Source organism: Carassius carassius, chromosome 16 (assembly GCF_963082965.1).
Source record: "Carassius carassius chromosome 16, fCarCar2.1, whole genome shotgun sequence".
In the NCBI taxonomy this organism is placed as follows: domain Eukaryota; kingdom Metazoa; phylum Chordata; class Actinopteri; order Cypriniformes; family Cyprinidae; genus Carassius; species Carassius carassius.
Window position 1 is genome coordinate 4957725 of NC_081770.1, and position 19070 is coordinate 4976794.

Genomic DNA, 19070 nt, shown 5'->3' on the forward strand with positions numbered 1-19070 from the left:
AGCTCAAGATTTTATGTTGAAAATTATTACATTATGACCATTTTATTACAATAATATTACAATACTTACTACATTATGTGCAGTTTTTGCATTATAAGTTGCTACAGGTTATTTCAAGTCAGGTTTTGGACTTCCCCGTTTTTCCTTGGGTCTCCGTGGTGTTGTGACTCATCATATTCATGCAGCAGTGGTGATGAGAGTTTAGAGCACGGTTTAAAGAGGAGAAATCAATTTACATTTAAAATACTTGTCACAGTTTATTGGTCACTTTCTAAATAATAATAGTATAACGCATCCACTACCGATGCAAATATGTTAGAAATGATGCATCACAATATAAATGACAACTTGAAGTCAATGCACATTTTTTGAACTGATGCATCACATTGTTAACTATTTATGTCGATGCAAGGAAGGAATTGTACATTTGAGACCAACACTGATGTATAGTGTCTCTAAATATTGTTTTCAGTGACGACTCCTGGAAAAGCGAAGCTGAACTTTGTGATGTGTGGAAATAATGCAACACTCAAGTCTTCAGTGTCTAAAGTCTTTCGAGGGACTATCAATAAACAAAAGAATAAACTTTTACCTCAGAGAGAGAGGAGTAATGTGTGTGTGAAGAAAGAGGAGAAGACGCATGGACGGCAGATCAGTGTAATAGAGCTTCCAGCTCTCTCTCAGCTCTCAGACGAGGAAGTGATGTGTCAGACTTGCAACTCTGTGTCTCTCTGTGATCCTGGAGTTCATGTTTTCATCCTCGTTACTCCTGTCAGTCCACTTAATGAGGAAGACAAAGCAGAAATGGAGAAGATTAAAAGAATATATAACTCTAAAGAGCATTTCATGGTGCTTTTCACTACTGAACTCAGTGTTGACAAAAAAATCACCGATTTTGTAGAATCTACAGAATCTCAGAGGATTGTGAGTCTCTACGGGAGTTGGCACAGTGTGATGGGGTTAAAGGACCAGAGAAGCTCAGAACAGATCTCAGCCCTGTTTGATTGTATAGAGAGCATGAAGACTGAACCCTATTCCCTTCAGATGTACTTGAGAGCTCCAGAGAAGAGAGTCAGAGAAGAGCTAGAGGAGAAACTGAGTTTGAGAGACAAAGAAATCAAAGAGTTACAGCAGAAGATCAAAATACTGGGTGAGTGGATTCATTTTTCTGGATTAAGAATCTTTGTGAAAATTAAGTTTGAACCCCTATTGTCACATGGATTATTTTAACAATCCCATTGCTTTGTTTCTGGATGTTGATCGTGTTCATTTACATTGCTGTCTATATGAGGGTTAGAGAGGTGTCTGAATCCATCAAAAATATCTTAATTTGTGTCCCGAAGACAAACTAAGCTTTTATGGGTTTGGAACAACATGGTGGTAAGTGATTAATGAGAAAATGTTCATTTTGAGGTGAAGTAACCCTTTTAAAAATATGATTCCGAAAGAAAAGTTTCTTAGGAACCAGAATCTAAAATCATATAAATATTATTGTAATGCTTCTTGAGTTACAGGCACACAAACTTTGGAAAAAGAATATTTATGACACTCCGACAGTAATGTTCAATGCAGTTGTTTTGACAGAAGGAAACAAGATACAACTCTAGTTCCAACGTTATGTGTTCTTTAGACATTCCTCTTTAAAAGAAAGAAGTATAATTTTTGACCGACATTTGGTTTTTGATCAAAGAAAATTTGCACATTCTAACAATTTTCTCCTGGAACCATACTGAAATTCCAATGTCTCTGAAACTGAACCATATAGAGCCTTAAAAATTGAAATGCACAAAGGAAAGTTTAAGACCCAATATCTAAAAGGGCACTGAGATATATTTACATGTAATACTTGCAAACTTTACAGCAAAAAACTTGAGAAGTGCTGTTTTCCCACATTTGAAAGGTCCCTATTGGCACATCATGCAAGAGAGATTGCTAAAACCACATAGAAATTACACAAAAACATTATGAATGCAGCATTAATCTATATTCAAATCAAATAGGTAAACCAGTTTATTCCTTTGACACAGCTCCAGATGGTGTGAAGCTAAATCTGGTTGTGTGTGGGAGTAACAGTGAATTAAAATCCTTCATATCAAACCTGATCCTGAAGCAGAGCGAGGGAAGATCAGAGCTGAGCTCAGAGTGTGTGAGGAGAGATGTGGAGATGCATGGACGTCTGATCAGTCTGGTGGAGCTTCCAGCTCTGTTCAACACTCAGCTCTCAGAGGAGGAAGTGATGCGTCAGGCTCACCGCTGTGTGTCTCTCTGTCATCCTGGAGTTCACACTTTCCTCCTCATTCTTCCTGATGGTCCAATTAATAATGAAGACAAAGCAGAATCTGAGAGGATCCAGAGAATATTCAGCTCAAGAATCAACAAGCACACCATGATCCTCATAAAGCAGAGTTCAGAGCATCACACAGCAGAACTAAAAGAAGAAACTCAGTATGTCATTGAGAGTTTTGGAGGACGACGACACTTCGTTGGACCAGACACACAAGGGTCTGAGCTGGTGGAGAAATTGAAGCAGATGGTTGAGGAAAATAGTGGTGATTGCTTCTCCACAGAGACATTGTTGGATGCACAGATGGATAAACTACAGAAATTTGAAGAAATGAAGAAGAGAATCCATTCTTTAGAGACGTGGTTTCAAACACAAGGTAATGATGAGAAATTCAGAATGAAATAAACACTTTTTCGTGATTGTTTAAGTAAAAACAATAATCTTATATGCAGAGTTCAAAACAAATGATGCTTCAGTATAAATGATATAAAATTGGCAGTCTTCACTTGAAGTTGAATGTTGTTTTCTTTGATTTATCTTTAGATCCGAGAAACAGAGAAGATGAACTGAGGATTGTGCTGCTGGGAAAAACTGGAGTTGGGAAGAGTTCAACTGGAAACACAATCTTAGGAACAGAAGCATATATATCAGAATTTTCTGGAAAGTCTGTAACTAAAGTGTGTCAGAAAGAGACACATGAAATCAACAGAAGACAAATTACTGTGATCGACACTCCAGGACTGTTTGATACTGAACTCAGTAATGATGAAATCCAGAGAGAAATCAGAAACTGCATCTCCTTGATCCTGCCTGGACCACATGTGTTTCTCTTACTGATTCCACTGGGACGATTCACTCAAGAAGAAGAGAAATCAGTGAAGATCATCCGAGAGACGTTTGGTGAAAACTCATTAATGTACACCATTGTGCTGTTTACCAATGGAGACAAACTGAAGAACAAAACCATTGAACATTTCTTGGCAAACACTGGATCTGCTCTTAAAAACCTCATTGCTGAGTGTGGAAACAGATTCCATGTGTTTAATAATGAGACCAAAGACCGAACACAGGTGACTGATCTACTGCAGAAGATAGACGAAATGGTGAAAGCAAATGGAGGGAGTTACTACTCATGCAAGATGTTCAGAGAGATGGAAAGAGAAATACAAGAAAAACAAAAGAAGATACTGACAGAGAAAGCAGATCAATTGAACAGAGAAAAAGAAGAACTGATAAAGAAACATAAAGAAGAGATCAAGAAGTTGAAGACAAAGATGGAAGAAGATCATGAAAAAGAGAAAAAGAGAAGAGAAGAGGAATGTAAAGAGAGGGAAGATCGATATAAAAGAGATATCAAAGACATAGAGGAACAAGAGAGAAAGATACGAGAGGAGCTGAAGAGAGAACGAGAGGAATGGGAGAAACAGAAACGACAAGAAAGACAAAGAAGAGAAGAAGAGGAGGAGAAAAGCAGAAAGAAAGAGCAGGCAATGTGGGATGAATATAATCAGAGACATAGACAAGAGATGGAGACAGTGAATATGCTGATAAAGGAAGAAAGACAGAATCGTGATACAGAGAGAAAGAGAATAGAAGAAGAATTTATAGCAGAACGATATAAAAGAGACATTAAAGATATAGAAGACCAAGAGAGAAAGATACGAGAGGAGCTGAAGAGAGAACGAGAGGGATGGGAGAAACAGAAACAAGAGGAAAGACAAAGAGAAGAAGAGGAAGAAGAGAAAGAAACAGATAAAACTTCATTTAATGAATTTAATGAACTTCATAAAGGAACTCCTGACACTCAGCACCCAAACAGTAAGTCACACAATAAACTTACTTACTTACCAGCAAATTTTTTTAATTAATTTGCAAAATAGAGGAATAAACTATACTTTTATTTTACTATGCTTTGCTGTTCAGCAGTTTATGTAGTTGCTATTTTGTTGAGGACATGTATCACTAGTTTATATTAATTAATTATGAGTAGCAGCATTTTAGGATTAAAATCAGTTTAGTTACAGCGGGGCCACAAGCTGAAGCATCAGATAAATCACAAACCAGAGGTAAACACTATAACTGACTGCACACTACAAGATTAAGGGATAGTTTTACTAAACAGGGCAAATTAGCACAAGAGTGAAATTCCAAAACAGCACAGATGTGGAAAAAGGTGTGGAAATTTCTGCAGGCGATTTACTAACAACGTGCAAATCAAAAAACATAGACGCAACTAATCTAATCTAATTTACAAGTGAAACCCGGACAAGTACAGGTTGCTTTGGGATTCAGGTGTGTGTGCTTAAATGGACAAATTTTGGTGAATGAGGGTGGCGCTTATGAGTAGTTATAAACGAACGAATGAAACATATTTGTCCATGTTTCACTTCATTAATTGCGCTTGCGGAAAGCGCTTGAGAAACAGTGTCTCTTTCGTGGCTCGCCATGCTTTCAACTAAATGTATTTTTGTCTCAAGCAAGAGACTGTACGACATTCAAATAAATAATGTTACATACTTATTCTTAACTTCTTACTTTATTAAGCTTTGAGTCACATCTAAAATGACAAGGGATCAACTTATAATCAGATTTATGGACTCATTCTCTCAACCTGGGTATGCAGAGTATTCGCAGCTTATGTGGACAGAACACCACCGTTTTGAACATATAAATAAACTGTTGTCACAATTATGAATATGGGAGTGCTAATATAAACTTATTGTATTTTATTTGCACAATAAGCAGAATAAGTACAACATATGGTTAGAAATCATGAAGCTAGCTGTGTCTGAATGCCAATCAATCAAATCCAAAGCAAGATGCAACCTATAGCAATGCGTCATGACAATGACGTTTTAGATAATCTGACGGCAGATAAAAGTAAATGTGAAATGAATGAGAGATCTTTACAAAAGTGTGCATTAAATATACTGAACACAGAAGCTCAAGCGCATTACACAGGGACATTTCTTATTGTTGGTTTTAATAGGTTTGGTTTACAACTGAAAGTTTCCCAGGTCCAGAAATTTTTGTAGACGAAGAAATTTATTCAACAATTCTTCTCCGAGGAGTTACGTCTTTCGCCATTCTTCTCCGAGGAGTTACGTCTTTCGCCATTCTTCTCCGAGGAGTTACGTCTTTCGCCATTCTTCTCCGAGGAGTTACGTCTTTCGCCATTCTTCTCCGAGGAGTTACGTCTTTCGCCATTCTTCTCCGAGGAGTTACGTCTTTCACAATTCTTCTCCGAGGAGTTACGTCTTTCGCCATTCTTCTCCGAGGAGTTACGTCTTTCGCCATTCTTCTCCGAGGAGTTACGTCTTTCGCCATTCTTCTCCGAGGAGTTACGTCTTTCGCCATTCTTCTCCGAGGAGTTACGTCTTTCACAATTCTTCTCCGAGGAGTTACGTCTTTCTCCATTTTGGAGAATACCCAAGAGCATAATCAGCGGTTGGCAAACCCACTTAAAAGCACATACCGCAAAGGATCAGGCTTAGAAGAAACGATACAGATCTGTTGAAAACAACAGCAGACGCTTCATCGGCTCGTAAAATCCTTATTGTAAAAACAGAGAATATTCAAAGACGACAGTTAGCCTTTATCTGATATAATGGGGTAAGATACCTGAAGCAATGCGCCAGAATATTTTTTTGAGAATCACTGAGAAGGACTGTTAAAATGTAATAGTTAAAATATTAGGTTTGAGTCAAACACCTGCTGGTCAGAGTCCCAAATTTAATACTACATTTTTGTTCATCTGTAAACTCTATTATTGTCATTTTCAGATGATGAAACGGATCCAGAATGTTTGAGAATCTTGCTGTTCGGGAGGACCGGAAGCGGAAAGTCTGCAACGGGAAATACTATCCTTGGAAAAAATGTGTTTTACAGTAAAGACAGTTCATGTTTAGTGACCACTGCTTGTACAAAGGTCCTCGGTGAAGTTGACGGTCGGTCAGTAGCTGTTATTGATACTCCAGGACTCTTTGACCCCTCACTGACAAACGAACAAGTGCAGGAAGAAATCATGAAATGCATTTCACTGACAGCACCTGGACCACACGTGTTCATCACTGTGTTTAATATGGGAAAAATCACCAAGGAGGAGAAAGACACTTTAGAAATGATAACCAAGATATTTGGCCCAGAAGCAGCAGACTTCAGCATTGTTCTCTACACCAGAAGAGACAAATTTAAAAAACAAACAATAGAGCAGTATGTAGGGAAATATAAAAATGATGAATTGGACAATCTGATCAGAGATTGTGGAAACAGGTTCCTGGCTTTTAACAATACAGAAATACAAGATCGGGCACAAGTTAAGCAGCTGTTAAATATAATAGAAGAAATGAAAAAATCTAAGCAGGGCAAATATTTCACTAATGAGATGTTTGAGGATGCAGCGGTCTCCATTGAACAGAGAATGAAAATGCTAAAAGAAAATGAAAGAAAAAATCAGGCTCAAGTTAATGAATTAACAGCCATATATGACATGGAAGACAAAATCATGAGAAAGAGACTGGAAGAGAAAAAACGACGGGTGGATGAGGAAAGAGAGAGACTGAAAAAGAAGTTCAGAGAACAAGAGGAAACACTCAGGAGAGAGTTTGAGGAGAAAGACAAATCAGAGCAAGAGAAACAAGAGCTTGAGTATCAGAAACAATCAGAGCTGAAAAAACAGCTAAACAATGAATATGATCCAAGAATAGAGGAGATGAAGAGAGAAAATGAAAATCAGAGAATACAGTATGAAAATCAGCAAAAAGAAAGAGAAGAAGAAGATAAAACCAGAGAAGAAAAATATAAACAAGATCTAGAAAATATGAAATATGATCATCAACACATCATGTCAGAGTTAAGAATGAAACAGGAAGAGGAAATAAAACAGAGGGATTCAGAGGAGCGGATAAAGATGGAACAAGTAGAGAAAGAGAGAGAAGAATGGAAGAGAAAATTAAAAGAGGCAGAAAATGATGAAGAGACCAAACGACAGCAGAGAGAATGGGAGGAAGAGAAGAAACGACAGATGAGTGAACAAAAAGAAGAGGAAAGAAAGAGGAAAGAGAGGCACGAGGAACAGCTGAGAGAAAAACAAGAAGAACTGGAGAACAAGGAGAAGAACTTTGAAAGAGAGAGAGAAGAAGAAAGACAAAACAGAGAGGAGGAGAAACAGCAACAGATAAGAGAGAGAGAGCAGAAATATAGAGAATATGAAGAAAAGAAAAAGGAAATGGAGAAGCTGGAGCGAGAGAGAAAAGAAGAATGGAAGAAAAGAAAACAAGAGGATGAAGAGAGACGAGTGGCGAAGAGAAAGAGATGGGAGAAAATGATGAAAGATCTGAAGCAAGAGCAAGAGGAGGAGATCAGGAGAAGAGAAAGAGAGGAGAGAGAAAGAATAGACAGAGAAGAAAAAGCGTGTGATGAGATGAAACAGACGCATGAAGAGGAAATAGAGAAGATGAAGAATGATCGTGATGGTGAAACCAGAGCACAAGAAGAGGAACTGAAGAAGTTCAGAGAGAAAGCTGATCAGCAGCTTCAAGAGCTGAAGAACAAGATAGCCGAAGCCTATGAGGAGGAAAAATTAAGAAGGGAAAAAAGCTCATGTCATGTCATGTGAAAATTTTTTTACAAATTATTGAGATGTTCTTTATTATGTCTTTCTCTCTAGCATAAGTGAGCTACTCTATATGTCTTCACGTAATCTGGGATTTATCCATTCATGCTCATTTAATTATATAACCATGCATTGAAATATTCATTGTAATCACATTATCATTTCTCAAACATTTTAACTATTTAGTCATTTATTATTTGCCTTTTATATTTCCCTTGCTTTTATTGTTCACTACAGCATCAACACTCTGTTCAGTACCGCTGACAAAAACAACAACAACAACAACAACGTGTATACGAATGTTTTTATTTGTATAAATAATATGTAACATTTACATATGGCAATTGCAAAGCATCCGGTGTGTAAACATCATATATACACTTAAGCCATATTTTTAAACATGTTGAGCATTGCTTTAAATGCGCTTTAAATGCTTTCTCCCTTCCGTTGTCAAGCGCACAATGCACCACACAATTCATATTGGAATAAATTGAAGTACTGGGTCTGTGCTTGTGGACACACACTATTATGACTGTGTGTTTCAAAGGATATTTGTCTTCAGGAGTAAGAGTGTCACCATTTTAAGGTTTTAAACATCACAGGACGATGTTGTGAAGCAGTCATTTTTTATGATTATTGCTTTGTTGGATTTGCTGGTCAGACAAAGGAAAGACAAAGTAGCGATGAAAAAGCCAGTGAAGTCAGACTGAGCACTGAAACTCCATTAGAAAACAACGAAGCACTCCTGCTTTCTTTCTGCTATTTAACACATGATTGTTAATGATTGTTTGATTTACAGGTAACGGGTTTTAGGGATCAGACAAAACAAATATTTTCTGACAGGATCTGGCGTCTGGGGTTGGATCGAATATTGCAACTCAGTGTAACAGGGGTCACAATGATACTTATTTTCTGGTAACTAACAAAAAATAAAAAAAGTTTTTCCATTAATAAAGATCACGTTCTTTTTCTTTCTTTCTTTTTTTTAAAGAAATATTATTCACCATTAAAAGTGTTAGTCACAAAAAAAGCTGCTCCTGCATGTGCACTGCCAATCACAAATGTTGCTTTTTAGACTATATAATTGCTTTCAACATATTGAATAATTCTACTGAGCATGTAGAAAGTCATTTGTAACATAAATAAAACTCTGTTAAATCCTATAGATAAACTTGTATGTACAAGACTACCGCTACTTTACAAGTTAATTAAGCATTTTAAACTCTTTTAAAACTGTTTTACAACTTTGCAAGAACATTCTGGCGCTTCTGACTCACAGTCTGTAAGTATGTTTAAATATTGAAAGAATTTGCCACTGATGATTCAAAATTGAGTTTTTAGCAGTAGAGTAGCACTTCCTGTTTGTTGTTTCTCCGATCACAAATGTAGACATGGTTTTATGTTAACGCAGTGCTATACAAAACACATAAAAAAGACAGTATAAGTCATTATAATCAGTAATTATGTCCCCACTGGATGAAACAAACGGTTTAATGGGTATTATTTACCCATTTCCTGAAATTCAAGTTATAAAGCACTTACACAATTTTCTCATAATCTCACTGGGTATAGAACAGTAATGACTTTGATTAAAGGTAAAAAAAAATATCCAGTCCACAATCACAGCTACCCTCTCTATTATTGCACCATTGCACACACAGCTCCTTGATGAGATGCGCTCGAATGCCAGTGATTCGACTGTCATTAAGGAACCAATTCTGGAACTGGAACATTAAGGAACTGATTAAAAAGAAGACATTTTAAAAAGACATTTTTTACCAGCACCTGACTAATACGAGCACATTCCTATTCTATTCTATTCTATTCTATTCTATTCTATTCTATTCTATTCTATTCCTATCTATTTTATTCTATTCTATTCTTTTCTATTTATATATATATAAATATATATATATATATATATATATATATAACAAGCCCAGCTAACCTAGGTGCACTGTGCTAACTGAGACTTGACATAGCACTTGTTTGCTTCGATTGTCCTCATTTGTAAGTCGCTCTGGATAAAAGCGTCTGCTAAATGATTAAATGTAAATGTAAAAAATGTGTTATTTCCTGTCATAAGTTCTTCTTTGAAGAACATTTAACATTCATAGAACCTTTCCATTCCGCAACAGATTCTTTATAGTGGAAGAACATTCTTTATTATTAATAATTATTTTATTATTATTATTTTTAAAGCAAGGAATAGCTTCTGAGATATTTATATTATGAGATATAATATTTCTACCTTCCATGTAAAAATACTTAATGAAATAAGTGGGATGTGCATCCAGTTGCTAAGTTATGATGAAAGAGTTTCATACCAGTTCCCCAGTTCATCTTAAAAAAAAAAAAAGGTTTTACATCTTGGTGAATTTAACAGCTCAATGACACACATTATTCCCTTTCGTAAGATTTGAAATATGTTGTTGCACTGAAATGCTGATGATGTCACAGTGACTGACATTGGTGGGCGTGACTTACAAATCATTCACTCATACCTCATCTCAGCAGTGGCATCTCTACAGTCAATGAATCATTCAGTTATTCTCCTGTGGAACCTGAATGAAAATACAGAGAGAATCACAGCAATTAAAAAAAAGTTCTAGAGTTCAATCACTCTCAAAAACTCCCATTAAAATATCTGAAACTGTTAACACTGAAATCAATACCTTATTTACAGATTCGCACTTTCTTATTTCTGATGAGAGAATTCACCAGAAAGAGGTATTCAGTCAGTGAGAGAGTGAAGGAGGCAACAGCATTTTAGCGATGACTCATCGGAACACCTTTGATTGGCCAATGCTTTAATAAACTATACAATAACAGAATCGTCTGTGACTGGTTATAATGTGCAGTGCTGTAAAAACGTGTCTGTCTCAAGTGAAGTGAACTCAGATCTGAATTTAGCAGCTGATGATAGACTCACTGAACATTCTCACGTCGGAGTGATTGTATCAAATATAGAAAATATTAATCGGTTATTGTCTTGTTTCTTGGCTGGAAACAAAAGATCTAATTCTTGCAATGTTTTTTAAATGATAGTATGCTGATTTAGTTACTGCTTTGACATGACTACTAAAACTAAGGTCTGTCTCCAGAATCACACCAAGATTCCTGACTTGATTTTTAGTTGTTTGACCCCTAGAGTTAAGCTATGCATTCACCTTGAACACTTCATCTTTGTTTCCAAATGCAATGACTTCAGTTTTTTCCTTGTTTAACTGAAGAAAGTTCTGGCACATCCAACTATTAATTTCATCAATGCATTGGCAGAGGGAGTCAATTGGGCTGTAGTCATTTGGAGATAAGGCTAGGTAAATCTGGGTATCATCAGCATAGCTGTGATAGGCAATTTGGTTCTTTCTCATTATTTGACTTAGTGGAAGCATATACAGGCTAAACAAGAGCGGTGCAAGAATTGACCCTTGTTGGACTCCGCATGTCATGGACGTCCACTTAGACTTATGCTCTCCTAGACTCACATAATAGCCTCTCCCTTCTAAGTATGACCTGAACCATTTGAGTACCATCCCAGAAAGCCCGACCCAGTTTTCCAGTCTCTCTAGTAGTATGTTATGATCGACAGTGTCAAACGCAGCACTGAGATCTAGCAATACCGGCACCGATATTTTGCCAGAGTCACAATTTAAGCGAATATCATTTATTACCTTAATGAGTGCTGTCTCTGTGCTGTCATGCGGTCGAAAACCAGATTGAAAATTGTCCAGGTATACATTTGAGTTTAAGTATTTTGATGATCTGTAGTTTCAAATGTCCAGAGTCTGTGGTTTTAATATTTCTGATGGTGAGAGATCCATTCGACACGTTCAGCTCCACTCTGCCTGTGAATCTCTTATCAATACGAGTAGTTTCTGAATCAGTTTTAACGAGACCGTTTCCAAGTCCAAACGTCCACAAAAACACATCAAAATTCTGTTTTTCAGGATCAGTCTCAAGAGTGACAGATTCTCCCTCCTTCACTGAAAGATAACCAAATAACCAAACTCAAGCTCCTTCTCTCTTATACCAAAATCCTCCAACATTTCTCTTTGAAAATGTATTATTTTACACTTCTTAATTTTGACTGTTGTTTTGTTTTGCTCTATGCATTGCACTTCTGAATTTTTGTCAGTTCATCATATGTCAACTCGACTTTTGTATAACTGTTTGCCTGAAGAAGGTTATTAGTTTTAAATTAAAGTTTTAAATATGGATATTACATTGCTTTACTTCATTAACCATTTGTAGCTCTTTGGATCACTTTTATAAAGGATGGATACACTATTTTGGGCTTCAAAATCTCAGGTACCATCCATTACAATTATTAAGCTTGGAAGAGCAAGGATATTTTTAATATAACTCTGATTGTTCTTGTTGGAAAGAAGAATTCATATACATTTTGAATAGCTTGAGGGTGAGTAAATCATGGGTGATTTTCAATTTTGGGTGAATCAGCTCTTTAAATATGAACTGTTCAATTAAACATAAACATAGTGTGACAATGTGGGAAATCTACCATTATTTGTATGGCGAATTAATCTATTGACTCAGAATCAGGATGGTACAATAAAACAAATAGAATAAAAAAGTCCTTTTCTATCAGCTGTAATACTCACCGACTTTTTTTCCAGTTCAGAGATCTTGCAGCAATAGTGAACCACAACAGAGGATGCAACTGCAGCCAAAACCAGTGCAACAACAACAGCAACAACAATTCCTGCTATAAGACCTGGAGATGGATCTGAATCTGGTTCAGATAAAGACATAGTTGACAATACAAAAACATGTATTTTTCACTGAAATAACCCCCCCCCCCCAAAAAAAAAGGTTTCAAAACGTAAGTCCTTTGGTCACTACAGTAAAAAAAAGCTTTTACTTTTATATAAAATGAGGGTGAGTAAATAATGGGGTCATTTTCATTTTTTTGAGTAAATAATGGGGCCATTTTCATTTTTTTGAGTAAATAATGGGGCCATTTTCATTTTTTAGATGTACTATCCCTTTAAGCTTAAACTTGTTTCCGTTACACTACTGTAAAAGTTGTAAATAAAACAAGATTAATGGAGTAGTTATTTAATTTTTCTAAATTTCTTAGTAAACATTGTTTCAACGCCATTTTTGAATAATTTGGAATAAACCAGGTTTATTTAATAATGACAACTCAGATTTTACTATATACTGTATAATAAAGTCTCCTTTAAATCACCTTGCCATACTATCGATTGTAAATATACTCACCACTGACAGAAACCAGAAATCGCTGTGAGCTCGCACGGCCTCTGATCTGTAGTTCATAAATTCCAGAGTCTGTAGTTCTGGTCTTCTCGATGGTCAGAGATCCATTCCGATCCAGCTTCAGTCTGTCTCTGAATTTCTCATCAGCATTGTTTAATGACGTGTCATTAGTTTCCACATCAAATTTAGCCAGGAGGACGCCTTTATCTCCAAACCTCCAGACTATTAGATCATCTCTCTGTACTTCAGAAAAATCATTCCGTAGAATTATAGACTCTCCCTCCATCACTGACATTGACTTCACTCCATCCGTCTCACCAACCACACCTGAATAAAAATCAGGTCAGAGCTGGAGTATTTTAATACAGCTTTTACAGCATGCAGTGTTGCGACATACTCACCAATAACAATAACTTCAAATATCTTGGTCGTAGTATTTTTTCTAGAGATGCTGAGTTTATATTGTCCCATGTGTCTGATTCTGGTGTTTCTGATGGTGAGAGATCCAGTCTTTTGATTCACCTGCAATCTGTCTCTGAATATCGCGCCATCAGTGACAAAAAATGAAGTCAGGTCTTGCTTTCTCGTTATATGAGAAATGACAGAGTCTTTAGGTCCGAACAGCCACAGTATCGTATCATCGTTCTGTATTTCAGCAAGATTTGTGTATAGAGTAACAGAATCTCCCTCAATCACTGTCACTGTCTCGACTGTTTCTGCAGCAAACAAACCTGCAGAACATAAATTAAAAATTATAGCTATGGTTGTTTAGCGTGTTTTCGTCCCAAAGATGTATCTCCTTCATTTAATTCATTTTACATTACATTTATGTGCTTGTTCAGTGCAAAGTATTTGTGTAGCTTATGTTTGCTAAGTGTACTATAAATCAATATCTATATTAATCTGTATGTTTTAAAAATGAATATAATTTAAGAGATATTTTAAACCGTAAATTCATAGCAGTTTTTCTTTTTTTTTATGTGATATTCCTTTAACCAACTTGCTTGCTTTATGATAGTATTTTAAGTCGTTCTTTTATATTTTTTCTCTAGCAATGAATACATGTATCCCTTGTGGTAAAAAAACATATAAATTAAAAATTGCCCAAAGAATTAGTTCTACCACTGTATTGTATATTATTTTCTGATTAGGGTGATGCAGAGCAAGTGATCTGAACACCCTGCTCAGTAGGTCCTTTTGAAACATTACCGATTACTTCCAGGGAAGAAACCGTCAACTGCCCTGCCTCTACACCCATCACATCTGCTCCTTTAAAACCACTGGAAGAAGTCTCAACTTTCAAGATCACACAAGCGCTTATCTTCACATGAGAGTCATTTAACATTCCATTGTGAATTGTGTCACCTGATTACTCATAACATATTAGGAGCCATTAAAAAAAAAATCATGAAACTGGTGCCCTTTTAGCTGTTGTGATTTTAAAACACATCTGATTTCGTCATTCAGTGGTCACAGAAGTCAAACACATTGCAGCTTTTCCATTACAGACTTTAGAGCAAATATCGTTATTCAAAATGAAGAACTAAAAGACAGTGAGCCACAAACTGCCCGGTTATTTCCTAGAGCCAGCCATCCTCATGAAACTGACAGGTATCCTCTTAAAGGAGAAAGTAGTTCTATGCGTTATCGTGATGAGGCAACAGAGTCAGAGTTAGATTCTGTGGATTATCTAACACTTGAAAGGAAATTGGGCTTTTAGCTGCTATGCATGCACTTTTACTGCCATTGCAATGAATTTTATATTGCTTGTGATAGATATGAAGGACAGATATAAAAGACTTTGGCCAATACATTTTTAACTGGACCTGTTGTTATTGTTGCACTTTATTTTGGACTTGAATTTTGTATTAGATTTACTCGATGCTTTCCCAATTTAATCAATCATATAGCCGTTTTTACTTTTGCAACTCAAAGCAGACAAATAGGCTCTTAACTTGAACAGACCTTTTTATTTTATTTTGTTGTAATTTGTTTGTAATTTGTTGTAATTTTATTTAATAGATTTAAAAGGTTGTGATTCTGTTCAGTTATTTGTAATTATAAAAACTCCTTATTTCTCGTCAATACCACGACCCTCAATACCACGACTTAGGTGCCCTTGAGCAAGGCATCGAACCCACAACTGCTCCTCGGGCGCCGCAGCATAAATGGCTGCCCACTGCTCCAGGTGTGTGCTCACAGTGTGTGTGTGTGTGTGTGTGTGTGTTCACTGCTCTGTGTGTGTGCACTTCGGATGGGTTAAATGCAGAGCACAAATTCTGAGTATGGGTCACCATACTTGGCTGAATGTCACTTCACTTTCACTTTTCACTTTCAACTAAACACAAAATTTGAAGTTTAACTAAAAGTTTGGTTAAAATATTAAACATGCACAAAGTTTGTACAACTATTGACCTTTAAGTTACGTACAGTGAAAAATCTGCTGAAGCTGGTTGCCTTAAAATTATAAATTAATTATAAATTATGATTCTTTTACAGTGTGGTCTGTTCGATGGTTGAAGAGTGAGCAGAATATATACATATATATATATTAGTTTTTTTTACTGCACAATTGCATCCAGATTGTGGACTGTATAGGCTGGTGAATATTACAGAATTTTACATTTATTAGGCTACAGAAATCCCCACCAGCTGTCGACTGGGAATGATTCAAGTGGGATTGGAGTTCATGACGGCACATGCATTAAAACGAAACCAAACCAAGACCTAAATTCACTAACCGTCCAAAAGCAGTAGGGTTTGAAACAGCAGTAACATCCTAGAGCTGTAGAGATGTGTAGATTCCGAATGTATAACGCAGACGATCAACTGAGATTCTAACATTTCGGTTCCTTTTAATCTCCACTGTGCTCGTCATTCATGAGCCACACCCAGGTGCCTACAACTTCGGATGTCTCACAAAAAATAACCTAAATTTCAACATAGAGATGTTACAACAAATCTCACATGTGAGTGACCTAATCCCCGCCCTTTAGACACCTTTACTTTGTAAAGCCTTTACATTGTAAAGTGAAAGTGATGTTTGGAGCAGTGCTGGAACTAGAGTTTTAAACAGGGGTTTGCCAAAGGCTAATTCAGAGCATCCATAGACCTAGAAATTGCTACAATTGCTGATTACTTCACATTACCCCACATTAGCTCATTACTTCCATAACTTCTGTTTTTGTACAGAAAGATTTGTAATGCTTTTTAAATAATTATTTTCTTTTAATTTTTGATATTGGCAAAAATATTTCACAATATAACTGTTTTTGCTGTACTTTGGATCAAATAAATGCAGGCTTGGTGAGCAGAATATAATTCTTTAAAGTTATTTGTGTGTGTGTGTGTGTGTGTGTGTGTGTGTGTGTGTGTGTGTGTGTGTGTGTGTGTGTGTGAACTGTGTGAACAGGCATGGAGAAATTATTGCAGCCGAGCAACAGAGAACAGAAGTGGTTTCCTGAAGCCTATTGCACAAGGCTGCTTGAAAATGAGCTAAATGCCCAATGGACAGTTCCTTTTTCAGACTGCATCCACTGTTGTTGTTTCACTGAAGCTAGGATTGGCTTTCTCTGCTGTGGTGGGCGTGGCTACCGTTGCTGTGCTGGTTTATGACATCAGATCAACCAGAAGTGAACTGATCAGAACAGAGGAGCCTAACCGTTACCATCAGATTCATGAAAAATCAGACCAGAAGTATGAATTGAGCATAAGGATGATATCCAGACACAATGTTGCTTGCAAAGCTATTTATTAACCGATCGTTTTTGCACCTAAGCAATTGCTATAAAAAAATAATTAGCAACACAAAATACAACACAAAATAAGTTCCAAAATAGCACACTTCAAGTTAACTAATCATAAGCACACTTGAAGTATACTGATAATTGGTCTGGCTGTAAGTTAGCATATTTCTCCAGGGATTGAAACAGTTTACAATAAAATAAACTACAGCGTAGTATGGCTGATCGTTTTGAAATACTGTTAAGATATTGTTGGTCCCAAAGGGTTGCGTAGTGACAACTATAACAGCAATGCTGCACTACATTGTGATGTTGTTGAGATTCAAGACAATCAAGCAGATGAGTTTAAGGGTAGAGAAGTTTTACTGAGGATCACAGGCAGCCAGGTGGAAAAAAAACATCAGACATCTGTTTTGGCACATTTAATACTCGCAAGTTTCTTTAACGCTAAACAGAATGCTTCAAATTTCATTAGTCTAACTGAAACTTGAACATGATTAGTCCATAATTACAATAGACATTAAATGTAGAAGTTTATTTGAATAGTATGCTCATTTAAGTTTAAGTTTGATTCTCACTCTGGCAGGAATTGAATGTTGGGATTGTGGATGAACAGCACTCTCAACCACCTTCAATACCATGATTGAGATGCCCTTGAGCAACTGTGGATGGGTTAAATACAGAGAACCTCTAAATACACAAATATGTGATTCAGTCATAAAACAATCCATAAATGTAGATTTTTTTTCAATGATTTATTGAGGACATGAAAAATAAATAAATTCTCAATTACACTTTGAGGAATATTTGAGATACAGTTTAGTCTGGGAAGTGAGCATGCTTCTTTGTTTTTAATAGTTTACATTACCGTTAAACATACAGATATAGGGAATGTGCACATTAATTTTGAACCTATTTTAATGGAAATAACTTTAGCATTGCATTCAGAAAAAGTGGTTAGATGTGCTTTACATGTTACATGCATCATGTCAAACCTCATATAGCATGACTTTCTCCCAGTAATGATGTGATGTAGACTACAGTGCCTTTGTATGCCATCTTACTTAGAGATTCAAACTCGCTAAAACAGAGATAAGAAAAGAGAAAAGCCCTGTTTCAGTATTTGATTCACATCATTCCCACATTGGAATGTCAATCAGGGAAATCTAATCAAATTACTTCATCTGAGGATTTTTCTTTACACATTGAAAACCTTTTGCCTCACATTATAATAATGCATATAATGTGTCTTACTCAATATCCTTAACCTCAATATCCTTAAATAGCAGTTGGACACATCATACTGACATTTTATGTGAGAAATGCTGTGTTCTGTTATATTTTAGGTGTTATTGCTTTTATACATCCTCCATATCTTGTCAAATCTATTTCCTTATCAGTAGAAGAACAACACAATCGCTCAGGTCTCTTATTTTTCTTGCCTGTCCGATTTTTCTTCTAGCCTATGCTCTATCCTTCTGATTTTCTTGGATTGCCTCTGGTGTCAGTAAATTAATTATGTATATTTTTAAATTCCTTTAGAACATTAATCATTTTAAATAACATAACCAGAAAGAGAAGATATATATAAATTTGCATATATATTTATATAAGCTTCATAAACTGAGTTCTGCTAGTTGCCTCCTCCACAACCAAGTCTAAAATGTCTGGTTTTAATTTCTTTTAAGATAATATTTTGGGAATGACGGCAAAAATCATTCACTTCCTCCAACTACAATCCCTGTGACCTTTGGGTTACAAGTTCAACTCTCTATCCATTTAGGCCATGACAAATGAGCACTGGTGTGCCAATCATTGAGATCTTTCTGTTGTTTTTCTCACTGGTTTTTGAATGATAATATGTCAATGATTTAAACATGTTTCAGCAGATGATGGTGTTTCAAGTGGCACTTTCCCAAACTGTTTTACATGATGTAATGCTGCATTACAGTACATTACTGTAAAACCAAAATACAGTAACTTGCTGGCAACCGTGTTGCCAGTAACTTACTGCTAAAACACAGGGAAGTTGTTAACAGTTGTTAACAATCTGTCTGTATCTATCCCTCCTTTCAAGTGGATGTTTCCCTGCAACTATTGGGACTTATCAGAACCGAGAACTACCTCACTGCAAGATACTGTATATTTGAATCACGTTAATGCAGATTTATTTATTTTTTATTGTTTA

The 19070-nt window shown here is 36.2% G+C and overlaps 3 protein-coding genes across 3 annotated transcripts in view; 1 reads left to right on the forward strand and 2 right to left on the reverse strand.

Moving 5' to 3' along the window:
* Positions 1–19070, reverse strand: part of LOC132159484 (uncharacterized) — a 280693-nt gene that overhangs the window by 207010 nt on the left and 54613 nt on the right. The window lies entirely within an intron of this gene.
* Positions 349–8707, forward strand: LOC132159479 (trichohyalin-like). Its single transcript, XM_059568998.1, has 4 exons — positions 349–1150; positions 2028–2660; positions 2828–4102; positions 6067–8707. Exons 1-4 carry the CDS (start codon positions 508–510, stop codon positions 7899–7901), a joined length of 4386 nt encoding a protein of 1461 aa, XP_059424981.1. The 5' UTR covers positions 349–507; the 3' UTR covers positions 7902–8707.
* Positions 11900–16022, reverse strand: LOC132159489 (uncharacterized). Its single transcript, XM_059569011.1, has 4 exons — positions 15881–16022; positions 13541–13870; positions 13143–13466; positions 11900–12651 (listed from the first exon to the last, which is right to left on the reverse strand). Exons 1-4 carry the CDS (start codon positions 15981–15983, stop codon positions 12458–12460), a joined length of 951 nt encoding a protein of 316 aa, XP_059424994.1. The 5' UTR covers positions 15984–16022; the 3' UTR covers positions 11900–12457.